The sequence below is a fragment of the Macaca thibetana genome, chromosome 1, assembly GCF_024542745.1.
Source record: "Macaca thibetana thibetana isolate TM-01 chromosome 1, ASM2454274v1, whole genome shotgun sequence".
Lineage (NCBI taxonomy): Eukaryota > Metazoa > Chordata > Mammalia > Primates > Cercopithecidae > Macaca > Macaca thibetana.
In genome coordinates, this window is record NC_065578.1 from 59,123,625 (window position 1) to 59,147,573 (window position 23,949).

The window sequence follows — 23,949 nt, forward strand, 5'->3', positions numbered from 1 at the left end:
GAGAGGAAAAAGAATATGTAGTTGAAGAATATTTGAAGAAAGAGTGGCTGAAACTCCTCCAAACTGGCAAAATACAAATCTATAGTTTCAGAAACCCAAACAGGATAAACCCAAAGAAAGTGGCACCAAGATCTATCATAATTAAACCTCTAAAAATTAAACAAAAACATAAACAAAGAAAATTTCTTGAAGGAAGGCAGTGAGAAAAGGTTCTTTACATATGGGGGATAACAATTCAGATGACAGTAGATTTCTTAACAGAAACCACAGAGGCCAAAAAGAAGTAGCACAACATTTTAAAATGTTGAATGAAAGGAATTGTCAACCTAGAATTCTATGTCCAGTGCAAATGTACTTCAGAAATGAAGGTGAAATGAAAACATTCTTAGATGAAGGAAAGCTAAGAGAATTTCTTGCCAATACACCTGCACTATAAGAATGACTAAAGATAGTTCTTCAGATCTGAAAGGATATGATAAGCTTGTAACATCAGAAATGAAAAAAGATAAATGGAAAGGGTAAATAAACGGGTAAATACAATAGACTATTATTCTCTTGAGTTTTCAAAATTGAATTTAACATTTAAAAGTAAAATTATAATATTATCTGATGTAGTTCTCAACGTATATAGAGATAACACTTATGACAATTATGAAGTAGAGAGGGTAAAGGAACCTAAATGGTTGCAAGATATCTATATTTCATTTGAGGTGGTAAAATTTTTATACTAATAGACTGCAATCAGCTACATCTGCATATTGTAATCCTTAGAGCAATCACTTGTAAAACACAATACAAAAAGAGCTGCTAAAATCACCTCAGATAAATAAGAATAAAATTATTTTTAATATGTTCAAGTGATTCACAGGAAGATGGGAAAAGGAAAATAGAGGCATAAAAAACAGGAAAAAGAAAATAAATAATAAAATGCTAGACAAATCTTAGTATGTCAATAATTACATTAAATATAAATAGTCTACATTCAGCAATTAAAAGACAGAGATTGCCAGAATGAAAAAAAGACCCAAGTATATGCTGTTTTCAAGAAACTAATTTCAAGTATAATGATACAAGAAGTTTAAAAGTTAAAGAATAGAAATGCATATACCGAGCACATACTAATCAGAAACAAAGTTGTTGTGGCTATATTAATCAGATAAAGTAAAGTTTAGGCAAATAAATTTTGAAGAATTAAGAGGGACATTACAGGATAAAGGGATCAATTCACTAAGAAGACATGATAATCTTAAACGTGTATGTGCAAAACAACAGAGTTTCTAAATACATAAAGGAAAAACTACTAGAACTGGGGAGAAATAGATACTCTCAATTGTCCTTGGAAACTTCAACATTCCTCTTTCAGTAATTGATAGAATAAGTAGACAAGAAGTCAATAAGGACAGAGGCGAACCAAACAATATCATTACTCAGTAAAATCAAATTGATATTGATATCAATTACTTCACCCAATAATAATTTATATCAATTATTCCACCCAACAATACATATTTTTTCCAGCCTGCATGGCACATTTATCAAGATAGACTATATCTTGTGTCATTTAATCAACCTTAACATATTTAAAAGAACTGAAATTGTACAAAGTATGATGTTTGACCACAATGGAATCAAACTGGAAATAATTAACAGAATGATAACAAGAAAATCTCCACATACTTGGAAATTAAACAACATTTTACTAAATGAGGGCATAGGTTTGGGGGCTTAGCTTTAACATTCTGTGACTAATTCTGTCAGTCAGTATTACCAATGGGGTATTTCTCCCATAAAGTGATAAAACTTGGTCTATCAATATTTGAGTACAATATACAGCCATGTGTTTAAAGCACTGCAGGTATGTGTAGGGAAAGGAGAACTAATATTTGTTATGTACCAACTATAAGCCATGTCAATATTGACCACTCACTATTTTAATCTTCATAATCACTTGTCTTGCTGTTCTCTCTCAGCAAGATACCTGTGCTGAGTGCCAGGAAAACCGGCACTGGTTTCTTGAGATAGAGTTTGATGGCTGAGAGAACTTGAAAGAATTCGGTCACCAGAGTTGGGGAGCCCTGATGGGAGATTATTGCATAGAGGCAGAAAGAGGTTGTATCAAGAAGGGTCCCAGGTGGTTCAGTCAGGAGTCTGAATACCGTTTGGCAAAAATTTAAGCAGAGGAGGAACATTTTAAAATTATTACTTAGTGAGCGTGCACTGCAAGGGAAGGAGACTGAAGGTGGAGGGATCAATTAGTGTCGTGGGAATAACTCAGTTGAGAAGTGATGAAGATTGAGGTAGTATTATCACCACTTTATGTATGGGAAATGAAGTTTCTCAGAAAGAAAGTATAGCGTTTTTGAGGACAATCATATAAAAAAGGACAAGGTAATCACATTACAAATCAGGTGTTCCAATAATGTTTAACATGATGACATGCAAATTAGTAAACATTTAATAATATTCCATCCCTAGAAAGTGTAGGTGGAATCATGCCTGTTAATGGGTTAGGAAACGAAACCCAAAGTGGGTTTTACCAGGTTACTAGCGTTAGCCACACCACTTCCTGCCCTTCAACCCCGACTCCACCCACGCTCCCGGAACGTCCGGGAATGTCCCTTGTGCTGCAGAACAGGGTTAGGGTGAGGACACGCCAGGTACCTTCTCCCGCTCCTACCTGCTGAATCTCCAGGTGCGACTGCTCGAAGTTCACATGGAAGAAGTTGCCAACGAAGGGCAGGGGCCAGGGCCCCGGCGGGTAGTTCTTTGGGCGCCGTCTTTTGAGAAAGTCAGCAACGAGCAGAAAGGCGACAGTGCCCAGCAGGAGAGTTCGAGGATGGACCACTGCCCAGAGGGCAGCCGCCAGAGAGCCTAGCGCTGCGAGCATGTCTCAGACGTCCTCCTGCTCTTCTGCGGTCTAAGCAGTCGCAGGTCCCCGCAGCGCCTCCCCGCCCCGCCTCGCTCCCAGCCGCGCCCCGCCTCCCAGCCCCGCCCCTTCGCTGCACCCCGCGAAGTTGTCAGGCGCTAGATTCCCGGGAGGACACGCACCAGTCTTACAAAAGACCAGGCTAGGAGCAGTTTCTTTTCTATTCAAGAAGCCCATGGGTTTACTGAGAGCATCACAGACATTTGAGCCTCTGTTCGTTTCTATCACCGTCTCTCCCATGATTGGAACCATGCTTGGTAAATAGTGATGACAACAGCAGTACCAAGAAACAACATTTCTTGGGCTCTTACTAAATGCCAGACAGCACATCTGCCTCTTTATAAAGATTATTATTTCATTTTGACAAAATTATGCAGGAGAAGCTCTCGGTAGTCTCATCTTGCAGTTGAGGAAACAGAAAGGTTAAGTACTAAGTATGTGGTGAACAAATAAATCCACCCTCTGAAACACATCTAAACGAGGTCCTGTATTTGAAAGTGTTTGGAAGATTAAAAGGCACTACATTAAAGCTGCTAGCACTGAGCAGCATTCATAATAAGTGCTTAATGAACATTTGTTGAAGGAATGTCTTAGTCCTGATCCTTGCTGGTTTGCTTTGAAAGGCTCCTCTCCGAAGCCCCAAGACTGTGGGACCGCCGGGTTCTGGCCTTTCATACCATCTGGTGAGTGCCTGCTTGGGTCTCACAAATGGTGAGACTCAAAACATGAAACATAGCTCGGGAATAGTATAGTATACACTCATGTACTCAACATAGAGTCACATATTCTGCTTACAATATTTTATTTCTTTATTTATTTTTGAGATGGAGTCTTGCTCTGTCACCCAGGCTGGAGTTCAGTGTCACCATCTCAGCTCACTGCAACCTCTGCCTCTGGGTTCCAGCGATTCTTCTGCTTCAGCCTCCCATGTAGTTGGGACTACAGGCACGTGTCACCACGTTCGGCTAATTTTTGTATTTTTGGTAGAGACGGGGTTTTGCCATGTTGGTCAGGCTGGTCTCTATCTCCTGACCATAGGTGATCTTCCCACCTCAGCCTCCCAAAGTGCTGGGATTACAGGCGTGAGCCACTGCGCCCAGCCCCCTTTTATTTTTATTTTTTGCATTAAAAAAATGATGCAGGGGAATGACTTCTATAATGGCAGCATGAGAAACCCCATAAAACCTCATCCTAGTAAAAAACTGTGATTGCTAAAAATTATTTGTAAAACTAAAATAATTTAAGTCCCTGAAAATTTTTATAAAGGCAGACAGTAAATAAATAAATTTTATTTAAGAAGAATCTACTAAACCCTAGTAAACACAGTAAGAGTCTGTGGCATTTGAACCATAACCCACTCCTTCTCCTAGTCCTCAGATCAGTGTGACAGAAACCTCATTCTAGACAGTTATATCCAAGAACACTTTCTCTAGATCCCAAATAAAGGCTACAGTATCTCCCTGAGAGGGAAAAACTGCCAGCATTTCTCATACCTAGCCCCCCAAATTTCATGTTGCAGAAGCTCTATTCTAGGCAAGACTGGCTAAGAAGTCTAGGGATATCCTCCTCCATCCAGCCCTCACTTGTAATGCAAAAACAATACCTGCCCCATGCCATAATTGCCCTCATCCCAGCTTGCTCATGAGATAGAGGTTCCACAGTGGGAGAGGTTAGCCACAAACACCACAGATGAATGCCTGAAACAATAGAGATTTTGGTGGTAAGCAATTAAGAGAAGGCTGGCAGTTCTATGAGAACAAGAAGCTAAACCATAGGCTAACTAGAAGTTTACCAAGTCAGTCAGCACAAGAGTTAGCCAGGAAGAGCCTTCCTGGGATCAGAACAAATCTCAAAGTCTGGCCTCAAAGACTATTCCTGAGAAGCAGCCCAAATTTAATTGGATCAAATTGTGAAGCAATGTATGCATTGTTGAAAACAATAGAGCAGTCAGCTGGAAGTCAGCAGAGACTGTGTGTAATACCAACAGAGGCAGACGGTTTTAAATATAGAACAGAGAAAAAGATAGTCAAAGAGAGCCCTGCTAAAGCCAATGTCATTGTATTGTGACTGTGTGCACACCCAAGTCCATGCCCTCAGGTAAGTGACATCAGAGGCTTTACACTGTGGGGAAATATGTTTCACTAAATTAGTCAGTCCTGTCAAGTCAGTAAACAAATGAAAGTACAAACAAAAAGAATTGGAAGAGAAAGGCAGATCATTAGCCATAATTGCCATAATATATTATCTAAAATGTACAGTTTTCAACAAAAAATGATAAGACATGCAAAGAAGCAAGAAAGTGCGACCCAACAGAGGAAAGAAAGCAGGCAACTGAAACTGCCTGTGAGACAGTCCAGATGTCAAACAGCCAGGACTGTAAAGCAACTTAATTATAAATATGTCCAAAGAACTAAACAAAATCATGGTGAAGAAAGTAAAGGAATGTATGAGACAATGTCTCAACAGATAGAAGATATCAATAATGAGATAGAAATCATAAAAAAAAGTGGAAATTGAATTCAAAATTGCAATAACTGAAATTTTAAAAATCACTACAGGGGATCAACAGTAGATGTAAAGTAGAAAAGGAAAGAATCAGTGAGCTTGAAGATAGCTTGATAGAGATTATGCAATGTAGAGGACAGAGACAGAAAAAAAGAATAAACTATATCGGAGAAATGTGGGACATCACTAAACACACCAGCATATATGTCATCAGAATACCATAGAATACAATGGCGAGAAAAGAGCAGAAATGTATTTGAGGAAATAATAGCTGTAAAATTTCCAAAATTTCATGAAAAACATTAATCTATGTATCCAAAAATTCCAGTGAGCTCCAAATAGGATAAATGCAAAGGAATCCACATGCAAATACATCATAGTAAAAATACCTCATAGTAAAAATACTGAAAGACAAAGACAAAGAGAAAATCCTGCAAGCAGCATGAGAAAAATAGTTCATCCAATAAATTGGAACTCCAAAAAGATTAACAGCTGACTTGTAATTAGAGAAAATGGAGACCAAAAGGCAGTAGGATGATATATTCAAAGTGCTAAAAGAAAAGAAAAAAACTCAGAAAACTGTTAATCCACTTGAGGTGTGTCCACCTCTTGGTTATTGTGAATAACTGCTGCTACAAATGAAGGTGTTTAAATGTCTCTGAGATTCTGCTTTCAATTCTTTTGGGTGTGTTCCCAGAGACAGAGTTGCTGGATCATATGGTAGCTCTATTTCTTAATATTTGTAGGAACTACCATGCTGTTTTTCATAGGGATTACACCATTTTGCATTCCTAGAAGCTGTGCCCAAGATTTTCAGTATCTCCACAACTTCATCTGTATTTGTTATCTTCTGTTATTTTTTGTTATACTATTCATCCTAATATGTGTAAAGTAGAATCTTACTGTGATTTTGATCTTAATTTCCCTAATAATTAGTGATGCTAAGTATATTTTCATGTTATGGTTGTTCATTTGCATATCTTCTTTGGAAAAATGTGTATTCAGGTTCTTTGCCAGTTTTTAACTGGGCTGTTTAATTTTTTACTGTTTAATTATGGGAGTTATTTATGTATTCTGTATATTAATCTTATCAAATATATGATTTGTGAATGTTTTCTCCAAAAAAAAGGTGTCAGCCAAGAATCTTATATGAAGCAGATGGTTCATTTTTTAAAAAATGAAAGGAAAAACAGTTATCTTCAGATTTAAAAAATACAACAACTGAGAGAATTTACTGCTAGCAGACTTTAATTTTTAAGAAAGTCCTTAGATTGAAAGCAAATGACCCTAGGTAGTAATTAGACTACGTGGAAACACAAATTGCAAAGTTCATTATGTGATTATGAAAGATGCCATAAATGCATATTTCTTCTCCTTTCTCCTCTTAACTGCTATAAAAGTATTTGTAAATATGTCTGGTTTCTAGTCCAGTGTGAATGGAGCTTGGAAGTCATCACTCCTATCTTTGCAACAGAAAAAAGCTGAACAAACAGAAAGTTAACAACTCTTCTTAGATTGATCAGAAAAGTAAGATAACAGGGCAAACTCTTACCCCCAAAATAGAGACACACAGTCCGGGTAAATACAAACAATCATAGGTTAATGGATCAGAGCCTAGGGAGAGGAAACCAGCAGTACCACAGTAGGAAAATTTAAACTTTAAATTTAAAATTGAAATTTTATATTTAAGCTGTAATTGACAAATTGCTAGATGCTCAGTGTGAATAAGATTCAGAGTTTAGAAATTCTGGGGAGCCTAGACTTAGAGGGACCCCAGATTATCATTAGTTTTTCCTCTGGGAGCCCAACCAAGTTCTCAGCATTGTAGTGACCAATCCCCCAAATCATCAAGTTGATATTTTAAAAAGAAAGAAGAAAAAAGCTTGACATTGTGTACATGTTTTAATTTTTTTAAAAAAAATTAAAGCACATACATAGAAATACAAGTGAAACTGAGTAGAATATATATAACATATTGACTTAGTATTACTAGTGGGCAGAATACCAATGAGAAATTATCAGATTATTCCCTTTATTGGTCCTTATGCCACCCACATTTCTGAATAAACCAATAACCCATTAATCAATCATTACTAGTGATGACAACTAGTAAGTGATATTTTTTAGCATTAAAAACTGTTGAAAACCTGTTTATCCAAAAAGTGAACTCTATAAATATTAACATAAAATTTAGCTAGAATATTTCTAGGTATTAAGTTATATACCAAAAATTTAAAATGTATTTGAGATTAAAAAAGTAAGGCGTATTTCCCAAGCAACAGTGATAATTTCTTATTTTGCAAATTTCTTATTTCAGAAATCAGGATAATTTGAGATTTAAAAATTTCATTAGTGATCTTACATCTTCTTCCACAACATAGATGCATTGTTTGACAACTAGAAGACATAAATGCTTTTTGAATGCTTTAAGGATTTAGTTAAACTTTAATTGATGTGATGTATTTTTTTACTAAGTAGTAACTTGGTCATCATAACTTTTATGTTTGCTTAAGATTTATTTTTTATTACATAAAAGTTGAAGGTATTTCTGTCATAACTGTAAGCAAACTTAACCTAAGTATGTGAAAAATATTCTGAGGTACTCTGTATATTTTCAGTGTCCTGGAAATTGGAAGGCTAATCTATACAGGTATGTTTTAGGATATTCAATAAGAAAAAAATCATTACTTTTACTATCAATCTTTTAGATTTCATGAAAATTTTATTGAGGAATAATAGTACATGCTATAAGCATTGACAAAACTCTGCAAGTTTTTTTTCTATAAGATATAAAATTCTCAATATCTAAATTAAGTCAGGCATTGGAGATTCAATTTAGAGTGTTTTGTGTTTTATATTCATCTAATAATGTTCAAATTGCAGTTACAACATTTTAATATTTGTCAGCATGCTTTTATAAAAGTAAATTCTAAGTTTCTAAGCTTCAAAAAAGTGAACAAGAAGTAAAAAGCAAAAATTGAGGGTTTGTTACTAGTAGACATGCCTTAAAAGAACTAGTAAAACAAGTTATTTAGAAAGAAGGAAAATATTTAGGCCAGAAACTGAGATATACATACAGAAAGGAAGAATACCAGAGAAGAGAAGAGATAAATGAAAATAAGGTAAATATTATATTTTATTTTTATTTTTATTTTGAGACAGAGCTTTGCTCTGTTGCTCAGGCTGGAGTGCAGTGGTGCAATCATGGTTCACTGCAGCCTCTGTCTTCCAGATTCAAGCAATTGAACCTGAAGTATTCAGGTTCAATTGAACCTTGAAGGGTTGTTGTGTTGCTATATTCATTATCCCATTATTTACAACAGCCAAGATATGGAAACAAACTAAGTGCCTGCTGATAGATGGAGGGACAAAGAATATATATATATAACAGAATATTACTCACTCTTAAAAAAGGAGGACATACTGCCATTTGCAACAACATGGATGAATGTGGAGGACATTATGCTAAATGAAATAAGCCAGTTACAGAAAGCCAAATACTGTATGATTTCAATTTTATGTGGAATTCAAAAAAGTCAAATTCATTGAAACAGAGTGAAAGGGCAGTTTACTTGGCCTTGCAGATGGGGAAAGGGGAGATGTTGGTCAAAGGGTACAAACTTGCAGTTATAAGATATATAAGTTTGGAGACCTAATGTATGGAATTGTGATGATAGTTAATAGTGCATTGTAGATCAAAGAAGATCCTGGATGGCTGAATAGAAACAGCTCCAGCCTCCAGCTGCCAGCGTGAGCGACACAGAAGATGTGTGATTTCTTCATTTCCAACTGAGGTACTGGGTTCATCTCACTGGGGCATGTCAGACAGTGGGTGCTGGTCAGTGGGAGCAGTCCACCAAGCAAGAGCCAAAGCAGGGCAAGGCATCACCTCTCCTGGGAAGTGCAAGGGGGAAGGGAATTCCCTTTCCTAACCAAGGGAAACCGTGACATTCAATACCTGGAAAATTAGGTCACTCCCACCCTAATACTGTGCTTTACCAAGGGTCTTAGCATAACGGCACACCAGGAGATTATATCCCATGCCTGGCCCAGAGGGTCCCATGCCCACAGAGCCTCCCTCATTGCTAGCAGAGCAGTCTGAGATCTAACTGCAAGGTGGCAGTGAGGCTAGGGGAGGGGCGCCTGCCATTGCTGAGGCTTGAGTAGGTAAACAAAGCGGCCAGGAAGCTCGAACTGGGTGGAGCCCATCGCAGCTCAAGGAGGCCTGCCTGCCTCTGTAGACTCCACCTCTGGGGACATGGCATAGCCAAACAAAAGGCAGCAGAAAACTCTGCAGATTTAAATGTCCCTATCTGGCAGCTTTGAAGAGAGTAGTGGTTCTCCCAGCATGGAGTTTGAGATCTGAGAACGGACAGACTGCCTCCTCAAGTGGGTCCCTGACCACCAAGTAGCCTAACTGGGAGACACCTCCCACTGGGGGCAGACTGACACTTCACACCTCACATGGCCGGGTACCCCTCTGAGACGAAGCTTCCAGACGAACGATCAGGCAGCAACATTTACTGTTCAGAAAGATTCACTCTTCTGCAGCCTCCGCTGCTGACACCCAGGCAAACAGGGTCTGGAGTGGACCTCCAGCAAACTCCAACAGACCTACAGCCGAGGGTCCTGACTGTTAGAAGGAAAACTAACAGAAAGAACATCCACACCAAAACCCCATCTGTACGTCACCATCATCAAAGACCAAAGGTAGATAAAACCACAAAGATGGGGAAAAAACAGAGCAGAAAAGCTGAAAATTCTAAAAATCAGAGCACTTCTCCCCCTCCAAAGGAATGCAGTTCCTTGCCAGCAATGGAACAAAGCTGGATGGAGAATGACTTTGACGAGTTGAGAGAAGGCTTCAGAGCTGAAAACCATGGCACGAGAACTACGTGACAAATTCACAAGCTTCAGTAACTGATTCAATCAACTGGAAGAAGATCACATGAATAAAATGAAGTGAGAAGAGAAGTTTAGAGAAAAAAGAATAAAAAGAAATGAACAAAGACTCCAAGAAATATAGGACTATGTGAAAAAACAAAATCTATGTCTGATTGGTGTACCTGAAAGTGACAGGGAGAATGGAACAAAGTTGGAAAACACTCTGCAAGATATTATCCAGGAGAACTTCCCCAATCTAGCAAGGCAGGCCAATGTTCAAATTCAGGAAATACAGAGAATGCCACAAAGATACTCCCCAAAAAGAGCAACTCCAAGACACAGAATTGTCAGATTCACCAAAGTTGAAATGAAGGAAAAAATGTTAAGGGCAGCCAGAGAGAAAGGTCGGGTTACCCACAAAGAGAAGCCCATCAGACTAACAGAGGGTCTCTTGGCAGAAACTCCACAAGCCAGAAGAGAGTGGGGGCCAATATTCAACATTCTTAAAGAAAAGAATTTTCAACCCAGAATTTCATATCCAGTCAAACTACGTTTCATAAGTGAAGAAGAAATAAAATCCTTTACAGACAAGCAAATACTGAGAGATTTTGTCACCACCAGGCCTGCCCTATAAGAGCTCCTGAAGGAAGCACTAAATATGGAAAGGAACAACTGGTACCAGCCACTGCAAAAACATGCCAAATGGTAAAGACCATCAATGCTAGGAAGAAACTACATCAACTAACGAGCAAAATAACCAGCTAACATCATAATGACAGGATCAAGTTCACACATAACAATATTAACCTTAAATGTAAATGGGCTAAATGCTATAATTAAAAGACACAGACTGGAAAATTGGACAGAGTCAAGACTCATCAGTTTGCTGTATTCAGGAGACCCATCTCACGTTCAGAGACACACATAGGCTCAAAATAAAGGAATGGAGGAAGATCTACCAAGCTAATGGAAAACAAAAAAAGGCAGGAGTTGCAATCCTAGTCTCTGATAAAACAGACTTTAAACCAACAAAGATCAAAAGAGACAAAGAAGGTCATTACATAATGGTAAAGGGATCAATTCAACAAGAAGAGCTAACCATTCTAAATATATATGCACCCAATACAGGAGCACTCAGATTCATAAAGCAAGTCCTTAGAGACTTACAAAGAGACTTAGACTCCCACACAATAATAACGGGAGACTTTAACACCCCACTGCCAACATTAGACAGATCAACGAGATGAAAGGTTAACAAGGATATTCAGGACTTGAACTCAGCTCTGCACCAAGTGGACCTAATAGACGTCTACAGAACTCTCCACTCCAAATCAACAGCATATACATTCTTTGAGAAGCACCACATTGCACTTATTCCAAAATTGACCGCGTAGTTGGAAGTAAAGCACTCCTCAGCAAATGTAAAAGAACAGAAATTATAGCAAACTGTCTCTCAGATCACAGTGCAATCAAACTAGAACTCGAATTAAGAAACTCACTCAAAACCGCTCGACTACATGGAAACTGAACAACCTGCTCCTGAATGAATACTGGGTACATAACGAAATGAAGGCAGAAATAAAGATGTTCTTTGAAACCAATGAGAACAAAGATACAACATACCAGAATCTCTGGGACACATTTAAAGCAGTGTGTAGAGGGAAATTTATAGCACTAAATGCCCACAAGAGAAAGCAGGAAAGATCTAAAATTGACACGCTAACGTCACAATTAAAAGAAATAGAGAAACAAGAGCAAACACATTCAAAAGCTAGCAGAAGGCAAGAAATAACTAAGATCAGAGCAGAACTGAAGGAGACAGAGACACAGAAAACCCTCAAAAAATCAATGAATCCAGGAGCTGGTTTTTTGAAAAGATCAACAAAATTGATAGACCACTAGCAACACTAACAAAGAAGAAAAGAGAGAAGAATCAAATAGAAGCAATAAAAAATGATAAAGGGAATATCACTATCGACCCCACAGAAATACAAACTACCATCAGAGAATACTATAAACACCTCTATGCAAATAAACTAGAAAACCTAGAAGAAATGGATAATTTCCTGGACACATGCACTCTCATAAGACTAAACCAGGAAGAAGATGAATGCTTGAATAGACCAATAACAGGGTCTGAAATTGAGGCAATAATTAATAGCTTACCAGCCAAAAAAAGTACAGGACCAGATGGGTTCACAGCCAAATTCTACCAGAGGTACAAGGAGGAGCTGGTGCCATTCCTTCTGAAACTATTCCAATCAACAGAAAAAGAGGGAATCCTCCGTAACTCATTTTATGAGGCCAACATCATCCTGATACCAAAGTCTGGCAGAGACACAACAAAAAAAGAGAATTTTAGACCAATATCCCTGATGAACATCGATGCAAAAATCCTCAATAAAATACTGGCAAACTGAATCCAGCAGCACATCAAAAAGCTTATCCACCATGATCAAGTGGGCTTCATCCCTGGGATGCAAGGCTGGTTCAATATACACAAATCAATAAACGTAATCCAGTACACAAAGAGAACCAAATACAAAAATCACATGATTATCTCAATAGATGCAGAAAAGGCCTTTGACAAAATTCAACAGCCCTTCGTGCTAAAAACCCTCAATAAATTTGGTATTGATGGAATGTATCTCAAAATAATACGAGCTATTTAGGTCAAAGCCACAGCCAATATCACACTGAATGGGCAAAAACTGGAAGCATTCCCTTTGAAAACTGGCACAAGACTGGGATGCCCTCTCTCACCATTCCTATTCAACATAGTGCTGCAAGTTCTGTCCAGGGCAATCAGGCAGGAGAAAGAAATAAAGGGTATTCAACTAGGAAAAGATGAAGTCGAATTGTCCCTGTTTGCAGATGACATGATTGTATATTTAGAAAACCCCATTGTCTCAGCCCAAAATCTCCTTAAGCTGATAAGCAACTTCAGCAAAGTCTCAGGATTCACAATTCCCTCCCATTCAGTCCCACAATTCACTCCCATTCACAATTGCTTCAAACAGAATAAAATACCTAGGGATACAAATTACAAGCGATGTGGAGGACATCTTCAAGGAGAACTACAAACCACTGCTCAATGAAATAAAAGAGGACACAAACAAATGGAAGAACATTCCATGCTCATGGATAGGAAGAATCAATGTCGTGAAAATGGCCATACTGCCCAAGGTAATTTATAGATTCAATGCCATCTCCATTAAACTACCACTTACTTTCTTCACAGAAATGGAAAAAACTACTTTAAAGTTCATATGGAACCAAAAAAGAGCCCACATTGCCAAGACAATCCTAAGTCAAAAGAACAAAGCTGGAGGCATCACGTTACCTGACTTCAAACTATACTACAAGGCTATAGTAACCAAAAAAGCATGGTACTGGTACCAAAACAGAGATATAGACCAATGGAACAGAACAAAGCCCTCAGAAATAATACCACACATCTACAACCATCTGATCTTTGACAAACCTGACAAAAACAAGAAATGGGGAAAGGATTCCCTATTTAATAAATGGTGCTGGGAAAACTGGCTAGCCATAAGTAGAAAGCTGAAACTGGATCCCATACTTACAACTTATACAAAAATTAATTCAAGATGGATTAGAGACTTAAATGTTAGACCTAAAACCATAAAAACCCTAGAAGAAAACCTAGGCAATACTATTCAGTACATCAGCATGGGCAAGGACTTCATGTCTAAAACACCAAGAGCAAAGGCAACAAAAGCCAAAATTGACAAATGGGATCTAATTAAACTAAAGAGCTTCTGCACAGCAAAAGAAACTACCATCAGAGTGAACAGGCAACCTACAGAATGGGAGAAAATTTTTGCAATCTACTCATCCGACAAAGGACTAATATCCAGAACCTATAAAGAACTCAAACAACTTTACAAGATAAAAACAAACAACCCCTTCAAAAAGTGGGCAAAGGATATGAACAGACACTTCTCAAAAGAAGACATTTATGCAGCCAGCAGACACATGAAAAAATGCTCATCATCACTTGCCATCAGAGAAATGCAAATCAAAACCACAATGAGATACCATCTCTCACCAGTTAGAATGGCAGTCATTAAAAAGTTAGGAAACAACAGGTGCTGGAGAGGATATGGAGAAATAGGAACACTTTTACTCTGTTGGTGGTACTGTAAACTAGTTCAACCATTGTGGAAGACAGTGTGGCGATTCCTCAAGGATCTAGAACTAGAAATACCATTTGACCCAGCCATCCCATTACTGGGTATATACCCAAAGGATTATAAATCATGCTGCTATAAAGAGACATGCACACGTGTGTTTATTGTGGCACTATTCACAATAGCAGAGACTTGGAACCAACCCAAATGTCCATCAATGATAGACTAGATTAAGAAAATGTGGCACATATACACCATGGAATACTATGCAGCCATAAAAAAGGATGAGTTCATGTCCTTTGTAGGGACATGGATGCAGCTAGAAACCATCATTCTCAGCAAACTATCGCAAGAACAGAAAACCAAACACCACATGTTCTCACTCATAGGTGGGAATTGAACAAGGAGAACACTTGGACACAGGAAGGGGAACATCACACACTGGGGCCTGTTGTGGGGTGTGGTGAGGGGGAGGGATAGCATTAGGAGATATACCTAATGTATATGATGAGTTAATGGGTGCAGCACACCAATATGGCACATGTATACATATGTAACAAACCTGCACATTGTGCACATGTACCCTAGAACATAAAGTATAAAAAAAAATAGTACATTGTATACTTGAAATTTGCTGATAGAGTAGATCTTAAGGATTCTCACCATGCACATGCACATGCATGTAAGTATGTGAGTTGAATATGTTAAGCAACTTGATATCAGTTATCACTTCATAATATATACATATATCAATGCATCACATTGTTCACCTTGAATATATACAAATTTTATTTATCAATTATATTTCAACAAAGCAGAAAAACATAAAAGATCACTCAAAAGAAAATAAAATGAGAAATACTTAGGTATATATCTAGCAAAACATGTAAAAATGTATACAAAGTAAACTACAAAACTCCGATGAAAGAAATCATAGGAGGTATAAATAAGTGAAGAGATATTCCACGTATATGCAGAGAAAGACTCAGTATCATCAAGGTGTCAGTCTGATGTCCTCTTTTCAGCCTGGAAATACTTCACTTCTTCTGAGTAGAATATACTCGTGCATCCGCGTGTGTGTGTATGTGTGTGTGTGTGTGTGTGTGTGTGTGTGTGTGTGTGTGTGACGGAGCTTTGCTCTTGTCACCCAGGCTGCAGTGCAATGGTGTGATCTTGGTTCACTGCAACCTACTCCCAGGTTCAAGCGATTCTCCTGCCTCAGCCTCCTGAGTAGCTGGGATTACTGGTGCCTGCCACCATGCCCAGCTAATTTTTTTTGTTGTTTTTGGTAGAGACAGGGGTTTCACCATGTGTGGCCAGGCTGGTCTTGAACTCCTGACCTCCAGTGATCCACCCGCCTCAGCCTCCCAAAGTGCTGGATTATAAGTGTGAGCCACTGCATCCAGCCCAGAATATACTCTCTTACACTTGAGATGTGAATATTAATCCTCCAGTTACCTATGTGCCGAATGTCATAATGGGACTTTTTATAGTTACTATTTCACTAAATTCTTAGAACAGACTTCAGATGTAGGTGCTCTTGTCCTAATTTTTCAGATTAAGAAACTGAAGTTTGTGCATTTGAAATCATTTGTTCAAGTTTAAAATGCCAGTGAGTGACAAAGCAAAAACTCAAACCCAGCTCTGCTTGAGAGCAGAATTTTTGTTGTTTTCCTAAACTATAAAATCAGGAGTGAATTCCTTTACCCTGCGTCACACGTGAACACCTCTGCTTAGTCTCCCAAAACTCCATAATCATGCCACCCTTCCTCTCCAGCCTAGCCCTCTGATTGAATCATCAATTGTTTTGAAAGATGTACTTTAGCCCCAGTGACTCCACCTTTCCTCTGCACAAATATTTTTACCTTTAAACACATGGACCTTGGACTTTCTTGGGATGCTGTCTCTAATCCTTCTGTTCATCAAAATCCTGTTCATCTTCAGTTTAGGTCCTACTTCTGCCAGGACATTATGTACTTTTGTACCTTGCTCTATCTTGATTATTTACTTTTGTTTTTTTTCCCCTGCTGTCTCTGCCTAGAATAAATATTGAAATTCTGCACAAACATCAAGGGCCAGGTCAAAGGCTCACTGTCCCAGGACATGGGATTAGATATTCCCTGATGGAGTGATATCCGGAACCAGTTTCAAAGGAATTGTTATCTGGCCAGTGAGGTATCAAGCAGATTACACACTAACTTTAGGAATAAATGTTCAGTTATTATGATCACATATCACAACCATAAAATGATTTCTACTCAGAGTAACTCAGGTTACTTATTGGTTTATAGAAAGCAATGAGTGTCCTGAATATTAGCTCAGGCATAGGGTAAGCTGCTGTAGCAATGATCCCAAATGCAAGTGATTCAAACAGGATTAAAGTTTGTCTCTAACAGAACATTCCAGAGATTGGGAGCTGGTCTGGCCACTAGATAGGTGGTTCTGTTCCACGAACCTTTCAGGGTTCCAGTTTCTTTCTTTCTTTTTTTTTTGAGACGGAGTCTCGCTCTGTCACCCAGGCTAGAGTTCAGTGGCCAGATCTCGGCTCACTGCAAGCTCCGCCTCCTGGGTTTATGACATTCTCCTGCCTCAGCCTCCTGAGTAGCTGGGACTACAGGTGCCTGCCACCTCACTCGGCTTGTTTTTTGTATTTTTTAGTAGAGACGGAGTTTCACCGTGTTAGCCAGGATGGTCTCGATCTCCTGACCTCGTGATCCGCCCATCTCGGCCTCCCAAAGTGCTGGGATGACAGGCTTGAGCCACTGCGCCCGGCCAGGGTTCCAGTTTCTTTACCTCTTGTTACCTCTCCATTTCCTATGATGTAGTCTTTATCCCCAAATGCATATCTGGTTCAACAGCACAGCAGCCATATTCTAGTCTGTTGGAAGAAAAACATTAAAATGGCAAGCATCTATTTTTTGAAAGCCATGATCTGAAAATTGTCTTCATCACTTACACTCATATCCCTTTGCCCAGAATCTAGTAATAATGGCTATGGTTAGTTGGCAAGGGAGACTGGCAAATGTAGTTTCCAGCTAGTAGTCATGTGTCTAAAACCCAAGGTATTCTATTACTAAATGACCAAAAAAAAAAAAAAAAAAAAAAAAGGAAAATGGATATTTAAGGGTGTAATTAGTGTTAGCCATAGGCTGTGTGCCAAGCTCATTGGGAACTAACTTAAACACAGTTAGGAATCTTCTAGGTCAGATTCAGAATTCAAGTAGTTTGCCTTGTATCAAAGTTGCAAAATAGGGCAATGGTAACCAAAAAAGCATGCTATTGGTATAAAAAACAGTCTCATAGACTGATGTAACAGACATGGCCAGCTGACCAAAAAATAATTTTATGTATTTGCAGCCAACGAATTTTTGATAAAGGTGCTAAGAACAAACACTGGGGAAAGGGCACCATCTTCAATAAATGGTGCTGGGAAAATTGTATATCCACATGCAGAATAAAACTGTACTCCACATTTCTTACCATATACAAAATGAACTCAAGATGGACTAAAGACTTAAATGTGAAACCTGAAACTATAAAACTACTAGAAGAAAACATAAGTGGAACACTTCAAGACATTGGTCCAGACAAAGACTTTATGGCTGAGACCTCAAAAGCACAGGGAGTATGTAGACATATAGGAGTATATTAAACTAAAAGACTTCAGCACAGCAAAGGAAACAATCAGCAGTAAACAGACAACCTACAGAATGGGAAAAATATTTGCAAAATATGCATCTGACATAGGGCTAATATCTAGAACCTACAAGGAACTCAAACAACTCAACAATAAAAAACCCCAAATAGCCTCATTAAAAAGTGGGCAAAGGACACGAACAGTGTTCTTTTTAAAATTTTTGTTGGTACATAGTAGGTGTATGTATTTATGGGTTACACGAAATATTTTGATACAGGCATGCCATATGTAAAAATCATTTAAGGGTAAATAGGTTATCTATCACCTCAAACATTTATCCTTTCTATTTCAAACCGTCTAATTATACTATTTTAGTTATTTCAAAAGGAACAGTTAAATTATTTAATTTTACTATTGTCACCCTGTTGTGCTAGTAAATACTAGGTCTTATTTATTTTTTCTAACTTTTTTTAACACTCATTAACCATTACCCTTTCCACCTTTCCCCCAACTACTCTTCCTAGCTTCTGGTAACCATCCTACTCTCTGTCTCTATGAGTTCAATTGTTTTAATTGTTACCTCCCACAGATAAATGAGAACATATGATATTTGTCTTTTTGCACCTGGTTTATTTCACTTAACATAATGACCTCCAGTTCCATGAATGTTATTGCAAACGACAGGATCTCATTCTTTTTCTTTAATGACTGAATAGTACTTCATTGTCCGTATGTCCACATTTCCTTCATCCACTGGTCTGTTGATAGATACTTATGTTGCTTCCAAATTTTGGTTATTGTGAATAGTGCTGCAATAAATATGGGAGTGCAGATACCTCTTCAACATCCGGATTTCCTTTTTTCGGGGGGTATATACCTAGGAGTGAAATTGCTGGATTGTATGGTAGCTCTTTTTTGAGTTTATTGATAAACCTCCAAACTGTTCTCCACAATGGTTGTACTAGTTTACATTCCCACCAACAGTGTATGAGTGCCTTCTTTTCTTTATGTCCTTGCCAGCATTTGTTATTGCCAGTCTTTTGAATAAAAGGCATTTTAATTGAGGTAAGATGATATCTCATTGTAGTTTTGATTTGCATTTGTCTGATGATCAATAATGTTGGGCATCTTTTCGTATGCCTGTTTGGCATTTGGCTGTCTTCATTTGAGAAATGTGTATTCAAACCTTATGCCAATTTTTCCATTGGATTATTAGAATTTTTACCTAAAGAGTTGTTTGAATTCCTTATATATCCTGGTTATTAATCCCTTGTCAGATGGGTAGTTTGCAAATATTTCATCTGATAAAAGTTGAGTGACTCCTGCTCTTTTCTGGTTTCCATTGACATCCCCTTATTTTCAGTCCATGTGTCTTCACAGGTGAAGTGTGTTTCTTGAAGGCAACAGATCATTTAATTCAGTCTTGTTTTTTTTTTCTTTTTCTTTTCTATTTGGCCACTCTTTGTCTTTCGATTGGAGAGTTTAGTCCAATTACATTCAATGTTACTATTGATAAGAAAGGACTTACTCCTGCCATTTTGTTGTTTGTTTTCTGGTTGTTCTGTGGTCTTCTCTTTCTTCTTTTCTTTCGCCCTATTTACCCTTCAGTGAAGGTGATTTTTCTCTTGTGATATAATGTAATTCATTACTTCTTGTGTGTGTGTATCTACTGTTTGTTTTCTTTTTATTTGAGGTGACCATGAGGCTTGCAAATACTATCTTATAACCCATTATTTTAAACTGATAACAACTTAACATTGTTTATATAAGCAAACAAATGAAGAAACAAAAATAAAACTAATAAAAACTCAACATCTTAACTTTATCCTCCACTTTTTAACTTTTTGTAGCTTTCATTTATATCTTATTGTACTTATTGTATTTATGTCTTGAAAAGTTGTTACATTATTGTTTTTTATTGGTTTATTTAGTCTTTTTACTTAAGAATAGTTTATACACCACAGTTATGGTGTTATAATATTCTGTGTATTTCTGTGTACTTACTATTACTGATGAGTTTTGTACCTTCAGACAATTTCTTATTGCTCATTAGCATCCTTTTCTTTCTGGTTAAAGTACTGCTTTTAGCATTTCTTGTAGGACAGATCTGGTGTTGATGAACTCCCTCAGTTTTTATTTGCCTGGAAAAGTCTTTATTTTTCCTTCATGTTTGAAGGATAGTTTTGCTAGATATAAGATTCTAGCACGTTAAATATGTCATGTCACTGTCTTCTGACTGAAAAACCTGCTGCCAGACACATTGGAGATCCACTGTATGTTATTTGTCTCTTTTTTTCTTGCTCCTTTCAGGATGTACTCTTTATTTTGATTTTTGAAAGTGTGATTATTAAATGCCTCGAAGTAGTCTTCTTTGGGTTAAATCTGCTTAGCGTTCTATAATTTTCTTGTTTATATAACCTTCTTGGATATTGATATCTTTCTCTAGGTTTGGGGAGCTCTCCGTTATTACCCCTTTGAATAAACTTTCTGCCCCTCTCTCTTTCTTGATCTCATCTTTCAGGCCAATAACTCTTAGATTTGCCCTTTTGATGCTATTTTCTAGATTCTGTAGGCATGCTTTATTGTGTCTTATTCTTCGTTCTTTTGTCTCTTCTGATGTGTATTGTCAAACAGCCCATCTTTGAGCTCACTAATTCTTTCTTCGGCTTATCAACTCTGCTATTAAAAGACTCTGAGGTATTCTTCAGTATGTCAATTACATTTTTCAGCTCCAGAATTTCTGCTTGATTCTTTTTAATTATCTCAATCTTTTTGTTACATTTATCTGATGCAATTCTGAATTCCTTTTCTCTGTTATCTTGAATTTCTTTGAGTTTCCTCAAAAGAACTATTTTGAATTCTCTGTGTAAAATGTCACATATCTTCGTTTCTCTAGGATTGGTCCCTGGTGCCTATTTAGTTCATTTGGTGAAGGCATGTTTCCTGGATTGTCTTCATACTTGCGGATGGTTATCTGTCTCCGGACATTGAATGAAGGGGGCCAGCCCCTCCACACCTGTGGATATTTCTCGTCAGGTGGGACGAGAGACTGAGAAAAGAAATAAGACACAGAGACAAAGTAAAGAGAAAGAACAGTGGGCCAAGGGGACCGGCGCTCAGCATGTGGGGGACCAACGCTCAGCATGCAGAGGACCTGCACTGGCACTGGTCTCTGAGTTCCCTCAGTATTTATTAATTCCTATTTTCACTATCTCAGCAAGAGGAATGCGGTAGGAGAGCAGGGTGATAGTGGGGAGAAGCTCAGCAAGAAAACATGTGAGCAAAGGACTCTGTGTCACAAATAAGTTCAAGGGAAGGTACTATGACTGGATGTGCACGTAGGCCAGATTTATGCTCTCCACCCAAACATCTCAGTGGAGTAAAGACTAACAAAGCAGCATTGCTGCCAACATGTCTCGCCTCCCACCATAGGGCGTTTTTTCTCCTATCTCAGAATTGAACAAATGTACAATCGGGTTTTATACCAAGACGTTCCATTCCAGGGGCAGGCAGGAGACAGAGGGCTTCCTCTATCTTAACTGCAAGAGGCTTTCCTCTTTTACTAATCTTCCTCAGCACAGACCCTTCATGGATGTCGGGCTGGGGGACAGTCAGGTCTTTCCCATCCCCCGAGGCCATATTTCAGACTATCACATGGGGAGAAACCTTGGACAATACCTGGCTTTCCAGGGCAGAGGTCCCTGTGGCTTTCCACAGTGCATTGTGCCCCTGGTTTATCGAGACTAGAGAATGGCAATGACTTTTACCAAGCATACTGCTTGTAAACATTTTGTTAACAAGGCACATCCTGCACAGCCCTAGATCCCTTCAACCTTGATTCCATACAACACATGTTTTTGCAAGCTCAAGGTTGGGGCAAAGAGGTTGAGGCAAAGTTACAGATTAACAGCATTTCAGGGCAAAGCAATTGTTTAGGGTACAGGTCAAAATGGAATTTCTTATGTCTTCCCTTTCTACATATACACAGTAACAGTCTGATTTCTCTTTCTTTTCCCTGCAATTGAATGATTAGATATTTATTGTAGTCTTCACAGTCTGGGCTTGTTTGTCTTCATTCTTCTTGGGAAGAATTTCCAGGTATCTGAAAAAACTTAGATGTTGTGATCTCAGCTGTATCTGTATTATGGGACACCCCAAGCCCAGTAACACTGTGGTTCTTACAGATTCATAGAGGTAATGCCTTGATGGCCTTAGACAAGATCTGGAAGGATTCTCAGGCTTGTAAGTAAAAGACTCTTGTTCGCTCCTCTTAGTTTCTCTCAAACATAGAGTCTCTCTCTCTCTGTTCCAAACTGCCTAGAGTCGGGGGTGGAATGACAAAAACACCCCTGTGGCCACCACCACTAGGATTGCACTGGTTCAGACCTAATCCAGCCCAGCACTGCATCTCACCTAAGGTCTGCTATAACCACTCCCTGGCTACCACCTATGTTTACGCAAGGCTCTGGGGCTGTAGATGGCAAAGCCAGCCAGGCGTGTTCTTCCCTTCAGGGGTCAAGTTCCTCTAAGCCCAGGGCAGGTCCAGAGGTACTGTTCAGGAGCCAGGGACTAGACTCAAATGCCTTAGAAGCCTACCTCATGTTCTATTGTACTGCGGCTGAGCCAGAACTAAAACCACAAGACATAGCTCTTCCCATTTTTCCCTCCTATTTTCAAAGGCAGAAGAGACTTCTCCCATGGCCACCACCACCACAAGCCCATAGGGAGTACTACTGGGCTACCACCAATGTTTCCTTAAGGCCTGAGGGCTTTTCAGTCAGCTTGTGGTGAATAATGCCTCACCTGGGACTCACCTTTTAGGGAAGTGGGTTCCCCCCTGGCCCAAGGAAGGTCCAGAAGTGCCATCCAAGAGCCAAGGCCTGGAATCGCAGACTCCCAAGAGCCCACTTTGTACTCTACCCCACTGTGGCAGAGCTGGACCTTAAGGTGCCAAAGTGCCCTTTATTTTTCCCTCACTTTTCTCAAGAAGAAGGAGTTTCTTACCATAGGCACCACCCCTGGGAATGTGCTAAGTCTCTCCTAAAGCCAGCAAGTCTCAGAGTCTCACCCAAGGCCCACAATTTACTACCTGGGTATTGCTGCTCACTATAAGGGCCCAAGGACTCTTCAGTTAGCAATTGATGAATCCTGGACTGGATCTTTCCTTTCAAGGCAGCAAGTTCCCCTCTTATGCAGGGTGTGTCTAGAAATGTCATCTGGTAGCTAGGTCCTGGAAAGGGGGTCTCATGACTCTGACTGGTGCCCTGTCCTACTGTCTTGCATCTTGGATACCAACCAAACTTGTAATGGCCATTGAAATAATGGTCATTATTTTTAATGGCCATTGAAATGATGGCCATTATTTTTAGTGGCAAAACTGCAATTACTTTTGCACCAAACTAATAGTACAACCTTTAGGAAAAACAGTATGGAGATTTTGCAAAGAACTAAAAATAGAACTACCCTTCAATCTAGCAGTCCAACTACTGAGTGCATACCCAAAGGGAAATAAATCATTATATCAAAAAGATTTGTATGTTTACCGCAGCACTATTCATAATAGCAAACATATGGAATCAACATATCTATTGATCTATTAGTACGACTGGACAAGTGTCCATCAATATATTAATACATAAAGAAAATGTAGTATATATACACAGTGGAATACTATTTGCCCATAAAAAATGAAATCATGTTATTTTTAGCAACATGGATGGAACTGAAAGTTATTATATTAAGTGAAATAAGCCAGGCACAGAAAGACAAATACATTCCCACTCATATGTGGCAGCTTAAAAAGTTGACTTTATGGAAGTAGAGAGTAGATTAATAGTTACCAG

The 23,949-nt window shown here is 38.6% G+C and overlaps 2 protein-coding genes across 5 annotated transcripts in view; both read right to left on the reverse strand.

The window, feature by feature from the left end:
- Positions 1 to 2,952, reverse strand: part of LOC126962785 (cytochrome P450 2J2) — a 72,287-nt gene extending 69,335 nt beyond the window's left edge. For 3 of the 4 annotated variants that reach the window (XM_050804291.1, XM_050804281.1, XM_050804270.1), the window contains exon 1: positions 2,678 to 2,952. In XM_050804291.1, the coding sequence (XP_050660248.1) occupies positions 2,678 to 2,887 (210 nt within the window). In that variant the 5' untranslated portion in view covers positions 2,888 to 2,952. The remainder of the gene's footprint in view (positions 1 to 2,677) is intronic. The other variant, XM_050804299.1, reaches the window with a different exon arrangement.
- LOC126962825 (mitochondrial import receptor subunit TOM22 homolog) overlaps positions 1 to 23,949 on the reverse strand; it is a 448,771-nt gene that overhangs the window by 102,050 nt on the left and 322,772 nt on the right. The window lies entirely within an intron of this gene.